At 38.8% G+C, this 11,036-nt stretch overlaps 1 protein-coding gene across 4 annotated transcripts in view; it reads left to right on the forward strand.

The window, feature by feature from the left end:
* LANCL1 (LanC like glutathione S-transferase 1) overlaps positions 1-10,737 on the forward strand; it is a 30,597-nt gene extending 19,860 nt beyond the window's left edge. For all 4 annotated transcript variants that reach the window (XM_010994792.3, XM_010994791.3, XM_031451839.2 and 1 more), the window contains exons 5-10: positions 2,668-2,803; positions 3,341-3,487; positions 4,299-4,481; positions 6,308-6,484; positions 6,928-7,000; positions 7,596-10,737. In XM_010994792.3, coding sequence (XP_010993094.1) covers positions 2,668-2,803; positions 3,341-3,487; positions 4,299-4,481; positions 6,308-6,484; positions 6,928-7,000; positions 7,596-7,672 — 793 coding nt within the window. In that variant the 3' untranslated portion in view covers positions 7,673-10,737. The remainder of the gene's footprint in view (positions 1-2,667; positions 2,804-3,340; positions 3,488-4,298; positions 4,482-6,307; positions 6,485-6,927; positions 7,001-7,595) is intronic.
* Positions 10,738-11,036: the final 299 nt, after the last annotated feature.

Consider the following 11,036-nt stretch of genomic DNA (forward strand, 5'->3'; position numbering starts at 1 on the left):
CAGTTAAGTGTTTGTTTGCTTGTTTGTGTTGTTTGTAGACATTGGCAGCTTCCAGAGATTAGCGATAGGGGCTGTGTATTCTCTCAGCTATAACCTTACCACTGAGTAAATGAAGGCACAAGCAGTTAACCAGATTCTACCAAATGTGCAAACATTTCTTAGGAAGAAGATACACACACATACATACGATTAGTCTCCACCCTGTTCTTGTGGCTCAGAGAAGCCACATTGTCCTTCGGCCCTTCTCAGAGCTTACTCATCCAACAGTGGTATAGCCTGTACCATCTCCCAGATCTCCCATCCATCTCCACGCCCCGTTCCACCAATGAAAGCCATTTTCTAACATTCCTTATTATGCTTTTATCAGATCTTCTAGTGTAGATTTTGATAAAGTTTTTTTAAAGTGACAGGTATCTCTGAATGTTGATTCCTTATTAGAATAATTCAGATATAACCAATCACTCCAGGAGTATGATTTTTGATACTCTGAATACTTATTAACCATTTTTAGTATATAAACTTAGATGATATATATATATATATGCATATATATATGCAGGTGTTGTTTATACTTACCTACTTTAAAAAAATAAATTTTTAAATTAGAAGGGACTATTCATTTTATAGATGAGAAAGTTAAAGTACAGAGATTAGAGATTAAATAGCATATTTAGTGCCAAAGGCAATCAATCTCAGGTTAGGTCACTTTCTGGAAGGGCTAATGGCCTCTCATAACTTCTCTTTTCTGGAATTCCATGGCTCTCTCATCTCATACTTTTCTTGTATACTAACATTATTTTGCCAGGTTTCACAAAAAAATTAAATTGTTTTAATAATTTAAATGGTCTCACATTGAATGTATAGGGACAATTTATAGATAATTGCGATGTGCTTTCAGAATTTCATGTGATGAAAAATCTAAAATAGCAAAGACATTTTCCCTATCTATCATACTTGCTGCCCTTCACCAAAAAAACAAAAACAAAAACAAAAACAAAAAAAAACTCATTCTCAGAATTCAGACTACAAGTACAGTCACTTCACTTCCCTGAGCTCTTATCCCTCTGTGAACTCTACCTACTTTCTGGTTCCTGGGGATTCCCTTTTTGCTTCTCTGGAAAGAAATCTGAGGCTTTTGGTGACCCTACTCAGCCACATACATCCCACAAAAATGCCTGCATCTTGGGGCCAAGTGATGGGGAGGCTCGAAAGAGAAGTGAAGCCATGAGCCTTCCCCCACTCCTGGGACTACCCGTCCCTTCAATCTGTAGGACAGGCCCCCCACTCAGAGTGTTGGCGCCTCCTGCCTTCACTTCTGCTGCTACCAGGAGATTGCTTGTGGCCTGGGGAGTGAAAGAACAGAGAAAAGAAAAGTGGAAATAAATACAAATGAGGTGTTTGACCCACTCTCTCTGATGGTGAGAGTTCCCTTTCCTGTCCTTCCTTGAGGAAGAGCTGAAGGGCTTCTTCTGGGCTCTCTCTGTCAGCCCTCTGATGCCCACTTCCAGGGTCAGGCTGCCCTGAGTTTGGGCCAAGGAAGTACCAGAAGGGAAGATACAGTAAATTCACTACTGGTTTGGCAGCACTTCAGATTCTGGTCACCCTATTCTGCCTGCTGCTGTTCACTTTTCAGTCCACAGATAGCTGCTTCAGGCATTCTCTCCAGGTTTTGCGCTGCATTTACTGGGAGAGGCCGGGTGGAGTATGCTTACTCCATCCTACCTGGAATCAAAACCCAGAATAACCCAAATAATTTTTTTGAGAAGCTGAACTGAATCTAACAATAGGGAGCTAATAAATTATAATAAATTCGTTCAATGGAATACTGTGCAACTGTGATAAAGAATGGACTACTCTGTGTGTGCTGATAAGGAGTGGTTGTCAAGATGTGTTGGTAAATAGCTTATTAGCTTTATGCTTATATATGCATAAAATAATTCCAGGAATATGCAAGAAATTGATAACCATGGTTATTTCTAAACAAGAAGGACCAGAAACTGAGAGACAGAGGAGTCAGGGAGACTGACTGATGCCTTTGAGCCATCTGTGTGTTACCGACAGTGGCAGACCAGGCTGCTGTGCAGACACTTCAGTTCAGCGAGGCTGGACGACACATTCAGGAGCTCTCCAGTCAAGGGGACAACTGGGGTGCAGCAAGCATTTCATTTTATGGACACAGATGGCCTTTTGAGTGTTGACTTAGTCCTGTCCTCAAGCTGAATGCTATAATAGTCAGCAATTCTTAGCTTCTCTGACCCCAACTGCCGGTCTTGGGGCATGCTGCCGTGAGGGACTTAGGGAGGCTGCAGGTGGCCTCAGCCGTTCTCATGAGTTCCTTTCTCTAAATTTCTTATCTGTGAGGTCCACTGTGAACTGAAGAAAACAAATTTAGATGAGGGTTAATCTTTGAACCCTGATTACCCTTTGTGGTCTGGGGCAGCCCACTTGATATTATATAATGTTATGATATGTAAATATACTAAAATATTTCTATTTTATATATTATACTATTATATATTTAAAGTAATATATAATAACTTCATACATGTATATATATATAATCATATACATATGTTTGTATGTGTGTGTTTTAAACGTACCATCTTTAAGTATTTACCACTGCCTGATCCCTTTCACATTATCTTAGGCATGTGTTTTTATTCCAAGGCTAATTCACCTAAATAAGATTGATCCACATGCTCCAAATGAAATGCTTTACGGACGAATTGGCTATATCTATGCTCTTCTTTTTGTGAATAAGAATTTTGGAGTGGAAAAGATTCCTCAAAGCCATATTCAGCAGGTACCACGTTTTTGTACTTTTTGGAGTCTTTCTAGGATCCCACTTAACTATCTGCCTCAATTATGGTTTCATTTCCTAGTTAGCACATCCCAGGTGCCTGGAAGGTAAGGTGTATCTTAACCTCTGAAGGTCAGGCATGAACCGGGAACCAGCAGCTTCACGTAGATTGCTGTTGGAAACGGAGTGACTCAGAGTAAGAAGTCCAGCTGCTCCATCTGAGAATTTGGAGCCCATGCAAAGCTAAGGGCCAGATTTCCCTTCCTCGGTGCAGGTGTCCCTTTTGTGCCTGAAGGAGTTTTGCTTTCCTTTGACAGGTGAATTTTTGTGAGAGGCAATGAAAAGAGTTCAGAATCTTCTGGAGCGTCCCTCTGTTAGGCAGAATAGCCACATGTGCTTTTCTGAGTACAAAATCAAACTGTGCCCATCCGTGGCCATAAGATGGTGTCTAATTTGCCATGTTCCCCAGCACCTCTTAGCAAAAAGTTCTTTACCTCTATTCTGGTTCTTTCCTTATTTCAGTTGGTTTTCTCCCACTAGATTTGTGAAACAGTCTTAACCTCTGGAGAAAACCTAGCTAGAAAGAGAAACTTCACGGACAAGACTCCACTGATGTATGAATGGTACCAAGAATATTACGTGGGGGCTGCTCATGGCCTGGCAGGAATTTATTACTACCTGATGCAGGTAAGAGGTGATGACGGTGAGACTAAAATGTGCTTCCTGACAGTGCCTGCTAGGAGGAGAAGACAGGTGCTCCAGCTCTAGTTTTCATTCTGTCCACAACTGTATCACTCCCCTGGTAATTACGTGGCCTAAACAAGCAAGAGCAACGTTTGCCGAGGTGCATGTAAAGTGTGCACATGTAAAGGCGCTGCACTTTGAGATGATGCTTGAGTCGTAGATGACCATGCTTGCCTACCTCGTCCACTTGTGCAGACTACGGCGTTTTCGACCTCTTCCTCCATGTGAAGTGCCCTTCTGCTCTGCTCTCTCAGCAGATGCCTTGTGTTAGTATTACTCCACATTATAAGGCACAACCCATGAACAAATTCCAGGAGTAAGAACAAAATCAATAGAAAACTCAAGAGGATATGCTGCCTAAAGCTCACTCATAGCAAATCTAAGGAGCTTTTTCAATGGATTTTGTAACTTACATGAAAAATAGCTGAATATGCTATGCCCAACAGTATGTTTATGGTATTAAAACCGTAGGAAACTTCTCTTACATTCTTAATATTGGCTTAGGAAAATTATTTGTATGTATGTAGATAACAATAAATACTGAAAAATAGTACATACATAAGGCTCCAAGTGTTAACTGAGAGCCTAATTTTAGTTTGTTCCAGTAGCTGAAAAAAATGGGTAGAATCCAAAACCTCTTAATGACTTTAAACTCCTTTCAGTCATGTTCTCTTTCTGGTTTAAAACTCATCCCTGAGGCTTGGGAAGGTCTGTTTGCTTCAGCAGAACTAATAATTCCCTTTCTCATTTTTAGCCCAGCCTTCAAGTGAGCCATGCGAAGTTACACAGTCTGGTCAAGCCCAGTGTAGACTATGTCTGCCAGCTGAAATTCCCTTCTGGCAATTACCCTCCCTGTGTGGGCGATACTCGAGATCTGCTAGTCCACTGGTGCCATGGTTCCCCTGGGGTAATCTACATGCTCCTTCAGGCCTATAAGGTACTACGAATTTTCTCATTTTAGAAATAAGTTGGAAAACATAATATAAAATTCTGTAACTCAAAATTAATTTTTGTATAATTCTTGATATATTGAGATATACATATATATATATATCACTTGTTGGACCTAAAATCACTTTGCTAGATGGATTATAACTCACTCTGACAGTATCCATCTGCACCATAGCAGACATTACTTCATAGAACAGGAGCCTGCCTCGCTGACAAGTAGAGTAGCCAAGATTATAGATAGCATCAGTGGCCAAGCCAAGGTAAGTATCCAGGGAGCTTAATTAAAAATAGAAAGAGTTCTCCTTGTGCACTGCTGTGGTCATGTGCTACAGAAAGCAGTTTGGCAGCTCCTCAAAAAATTAAACATTGAATTAACATAGGATCCAGCAATTCCACTCCTAGGTATATGTCCAAAAGAAGTAAAAACAAGGATTCAAACAGATGCCTGTACACCAGTGTTCCATGGCAGCGTTATTCACAGTAGCCAAAAAGTGGAAACAGTCCAAGTGTCCATCAGCAGATGAGTGGACAAAATATGGTGTATATGCAAAATGGAATATTATTCGGCCATGAATAAGAACAAACTTCTGATCCATACTACAATATGCATGAGCCTCAAAAATATTATACCAAGTGAAATAATCCAGATACAAAAGGACAAATACTGTAATATTCCACTTCTATGATGTGATGTTTAGCATGAGGTATCTAGAACAGGCAAATTCATAGAGAAAGAAAGTAGAATAAAAGTTACTAGAGGCTGGGGGCGGATGGGGAGGTAGATTATTGCTTTATGAGTACAGAGATTCTGGTCTGGATGTTTGGAAAGTTTTGGAAATAAACAGTGATAGTTATACAACACTTTAAATTTAATCAGTGCTACTGAATTGTACACTTTAAATGATTAAAATGATAACTTTTATATTATGTATATTTTACCATAATAAAAAATGCAAATACCACTTCTTAAAAGCATTCTAATGGAAAAGCCACAATCAAAGAAGAAAAGGTTTTTATTTGAGGGGAATAAATGGAAGTAAACCAGATATCTATGGTCATTGATGCCAAATCCACAAATTTTAAATCTGTAGACTGTAAATAGGCATCTCATAGTCTAAATAACCTATTAGTATATCAAATTTTGCTTTCAGAAAGTTTTATATATTGGAAACACTTAAAACTGTCTTATTCTACTTTTAAGGCCACTTAGTTTATAGTGAGATATTAAAAATGTCTACTCAGAGAAAATATTTCTCAAGTCTTTGATCAAAATATAGGAGTTCACAATAGATTGTAAAGGTGTACCTCTTTTTCCAACAAAGTATAATGTTTTTAATCCAATCAGTTTTTATAATCAATTTTATAAACACTTTCTTCTCCAGTATGTAAAGAAAATTCCTAATAGTGAAGGGCATCACGTTACAGAGAAGGCAGTGGAGTGTTCTTTGGAAAGTGACTAACAATAACAGCAGATTGCAAGTAAAATAAGGCAACTTCACCAATGACACCCACGTACACCAGCACGCGCGCATGCGCACACGCACGCACGCACACACAAAACTCAGACCGTGCAGACAAAGCCATGCCCAGTTTCATACTTAAAAACAAATAAAGCAAAGCTAGTGAATTACTGCAGTTTGTCCCCACTGATACAACGCATCTCTCTGGCTCTAAACTCCTTATCCTTTCTTGCCAAGCCACCTGCCTCCTTCCTCTCTTACCTTGTCTCTCTTCCTCTCCTATCAGGAAAGAATGTCAGTAGACGTTTCTTTTATACCCCCTGTAATAAAACTGTGTCCCTTAACTCTGCAGGTGTTCCGAGAGGAACGCTATCTCAACGATGCCTATCAGTGTGCCGAAGTGATCTGGCAGCACGGGCTGCTGAAGAAGGGGTACGGGCTGTGCCATGGCGCTGCAGGGAACGCCTACGCCTTCCTGACGCTGTACAACCTCACACGGGACGCCAAGTACCTGTACAGGGCCTGCAAGGTAGGAGGCAGAACCACCCAAAAGAAGGCACCTTCGCCCAGGAGGGTGTGGAAGGGTCTCTAATGAATCTAATTTAATTCATTTTTTTTTAAACCATGTCTATAGAACAAACACAGTTTAAGCAAACCTTCAAAGCTATTCAGTTGAATTAGCTTTTTTTAAAAAAAGGATATAATTCTACTCAACAGCGTTTATGGAGATGTAGGGTGGTTTTGTCCCTTTCTTTCTCCTTTGACAACCTTGGACGCGTGGCTCAGACAGCTCATTAAATTCCTCCCATGCTTCATACTCTCTTTTAGTCCAGCTGTTTCTCTGCATTAACCCCTTTCCCTGCTGTGGGGATAGTTTTTTACTTTTCAGAGTAATTCTTGGGGACAATCACTCAATTTTTAGGGGTCTGTAGAAGAAATCACTTCAGTAATTTAACTTGGTCTCATTTTCAGTTTGCTGAATGGTGCTTAGATTACGGAGAACATGGATGCAGAACACCAGATACCCCCTTCTCCCTCTTTGAAGGTATTTTTCACACATTGCTTGGTTGCCTTTTAGTATCAACATTTACTTCTCTGCTTAGTAATTAATGTATTTTTGTATTTTAGTTTTATCAACAAATTAATTTTATAGTTATTTCTTAAACTACTTCTTTATTTCCTAATACGATAACTCAGTATTCACAATCTGTTACTGCATGGACCACCACAGACCCAGTACTAGGATTCATTATGGTAATTACTGTTTGTAGAACCAGGGACGTGCTGGGCATTTTGCAGATGTCATCATAAATCATCTTAGCAAAAACATACATTATTATCCTCATGTCACACAGGTGAGGTTTCTTAGGCTCGGACAGGTAAGTAGGGCCACAGTGAAGGAGCTCACATATGGTAAACGGCAGGGCTGCGCCTTGAACTTGTCTGGGTCCACTCTCCCTCCTATCTTCCTTCCTGGATAAAGAGGCTGAGCACCTCACTAGTGATCTCCTCTAATGTTGAGCTGCACCATATATAAATATAAACAGATGCCCACTTCATTCAAATCATTTACATTAATATTGTTCATGCCTCTATGTATCACTTTGTGTAATAACTTTTGCCTGTTTCTTTTTGTTCAGGAATGGCTGGAACAATATATTTCCTGGCTGACCTGCTCGTGCCCACAAAAGCCAAGTTCCCTGCATTTGAACTGTAAAAAGAAAGTCCGCCCCCTGCGACTCACTGCATGAGCCTTTCTGTGTATCAGACCTGGGCTAAAGTGTTCGTTGCTTTTCAAGGAACAAGAGTCAAACTGTGTACTTGATTTAGTTGATTTTTTTCCTCAGAATTTGTCTTTAGGTCAGTTCCTTTTTTATCATTTACTTTTACTTTAAAATATCCAAGGAATGCTTAATTAACTTTAATTTCATTCTTCTCCTAAAGAGAGGGTAGGCGATATGTGTACTATTTTGAGGGCATATATGTATCTATTTCAGACCTTTGAGGCAACCGTATTCTTACTTAAGCTTATAAATATAAACGTCTGTTACTATTCTAAAAATGTTTAGAAGAAACTAAATGTAATTGAAGATAAATACATGATTATTGTTGGATATTGTCCTCCACTTCTTCTCTTTAGTATTTTTTATGATAGTTTATGACTTTGCTTTTCTCTAGGTGGTTGATTATGAAAGGGGACAAAAATACGACTCTATGCTTCCAGGGCAAATACTGGAAGAGTTGCCAACTGGGCTAGGGACCTAAACACCATTTTTCAAATTCACAATGCTTATTTAAACTAGAAGTCAACACACTTTTTGAGATTTGCCTCTCTTTGTTTAGCAGAGCATCCAGGCTCTGTAATCCAGCATCTTTATCAAAAACTTCTGAAATATGATGGTCATTGTGAAAATTCTGATTTGAAGGTTAGTTCAAGATAAGCTAACAAAAGCAGGTTATTGTTTTCTCTAAAATAAGCTAGTGTGTTTTGGAACTACTTACATACATTTATTTGTTCTCTGGAATTAATATAAGATCAGGAAATGAGTTTTCTATGTGTGAATAAGTTGTGACCTAGGACTTGAGCCCACCCTGTCTAACTGACCTTCTAAACTTTGACTTGCGTTAGTTACTAACTTTGCAGTGACTATGCTTTGTAAAATGCTGGCTGCTTGGTACAAGCCCTAAGATATGTCCTGCCTGTCTATCTAGATAACGGTCTTTTCACTAATTAGTAAAGCATTCTACTTCTGTTTAAAATGGGAGAGGGGTGCTATATATTCAGTAACTTCAACAAAAACACTGAAGTTTTGATATAAATGCTGTTTTTGAGGAGGTATTATCCAGTGATCACACTTTGAACAAATGGATCCTGTCTCTTTGCATCTCCTAGGCTTTAACATTCATCCATTTCTGAGCCTTCAGGATTGGGCATTTATCTGGTAGATGAAGAATCCGTGGTGCTTCAAATTCTGTACAAATGTTTTGGCTCATCAGCCCCCATTCCTCCTCCTGCCAATGCTGACTTTCCCAGGCTTGTTTATAGTCTATGTGTTTTGACTGATTTTGGAACATTTTGCAACTTTAAAAAACGAGGTCTAAGAATTTTAAATGTGCCTATTTTATGGCTCCCTCAGTCACAAAAAAATGCTATTTTTATTGGAACTTTGAACCAAATCCCCACTGTGTGTATGTTGGTTCCTGTGGGTAGCAATCCCCTGTTATTTTCCATTTAGCACCAAAATAGCCAATATTGGAAATTGACCCTTTAAAGGCTACCGACAGTAGGATCTAAAACACAGCCCACTGCTCAGTTCCTAGGATTACCTTATTCCTCTGTGACTTGTGCTGGTTGGGGATAACCTTGTGCCTCTCAGATTTCTGAAGTGCTGCTGGTAAGCTGTGTACACGATGTGCCTTTCCCGGGAACATTTAGATCAATGGTGTCAGTGTTCACGGTAAAGCTAATTTGCCTTTGGCTGGGGGTCCAACTTGAAAGAATAAAGACCATTGGGTTTAGTAAATGGTCTTACTCTACCGTACCTGCACTTTTAGCTAGTATAGTTACTAACTAAAGAAAAAAGAGCAAAACATTTTCTCTTAACCAGGGGAAACTGATCACAGTGCTCCAAACATCTTGATTAATTTAACCCTAGGAAGATATCAAGGCAGGATGAAGAACATTTTGAGTAAGATTTTTGTTCATATTTGGATTGCAGTTTAATTGCTGTCATCCATTAACAAATTTATTAATACAAATCTAATTGAGGTTTCTTTTTTTTTTTTTAGCTTTTTATGAGTTATTAAACTGGCAGGATTTTATATTTGTGCTGTTCATTTTATTTATGTTTAAGAGCTAAGAAAGTTGGATAGAATTTTAAACTCAGGCAAAGGCTGTAAAATTCAGACTAATGCCCTAACACCATGATAGAGACAGAAAGAAACTTCTACACTTTCTTACACTTAGAACCTTTCTTAGTTTTGAAAAGAAGCATCATTTCGGTTCTATTTCTCTTACATCATTTTTCTCTCAGATATCTTTTTGGTTAAAAAAAAAAAAAACTTTCCCAAAATTGTTTCCCAAAAAATACCCAATAGGTATCTCTCATCTCCATGCAAAGACTATAAGTAGCAAAGCTTTAAAACCTTACTGAGCAGTATTCATTTATCCTGTCATGTGTTTCAGTGAACAGCATGATCAATTATTTACATCAGTCCCATTGAGCTTTGGTCCCATCAAGAAGTCTGTAATCCTTAGAGCCATTTGGCTCCCTTTTCATCTTTGATGTCAGTTCCAGTTATTTGGCATTGTGTTGGGTAGAGTATTAGGTAAAAGTGGCCATTTTCTCTCTTTTTACCACTTCCCTGCATAACTGAATTGAGAGATAGACTTTGCTCCTGTGTCCTCAGGTCAGTTTGTGCCTGATCTTATGATGCCCAGCCTTTTCTTATCTGAGTTTGAAATACAAAACGTGAAGAGTAAACATTTATTCATCTACTCCTTTGGCTACTCCAACTCATCTGTAGTCCTTTCACTACTCATACTGAATTCTAATTCCAGTTCTGCCTCCCCGCAGTAGGTCAGAGCACCCCATTTCTGTATTGTTAAGCTGTAGAAGAGCTGTTGCTCTCCTACAGGTGTAAAGCAAAGTGTTCGGGATGTTCAGGGATCCTACGCCAATGTTACATTGCCATTTATTGGAAAGGGCTGGGATCATATGTATTTCTATGTTGTGTAAAGGATTTAACTTACTGGTTCTCAATAAAATTTTATTAGGACTATCTATTGTCATGTGCTTTTTGTTTGCTCTGGTTTAAGCTTAGGAAATATTTTCCTTCAATGGTAAATGATGCCTTTTCTCTATACCCTCATTCCCTAGGGTTTCCTCCTGACTTTTTCTTCATTATTGGGTCAATTTTATGAAAGTAAAAATTTATTAGAGGAAAATATTTAAAATCTGATTGTTATAGAACTAGGAGGAACCTACCAGGCTTCAAGCAGAGCAGTATATTAACTATCTCATACATATGAGAATCCAGCCTGCAGTTAGTAACAAAGTCTAATTCTAGAAATTAATTTC

The sequence above is a fragment of the Camelus dromedarius genome, chromosome 4 (genome assembly GCF_036321535.1).
Source record: "Camelus dromedarius isolate mCamDro1 chromosome 4, mCamDro1.pat, whole genome shotgun sequence".
Lineage (NCBI taxonomy): Eukaryota > Metazoa > Chordata > Mammalia > Artiodactyla > Camelidae > Camelus > Camelus dromedarius.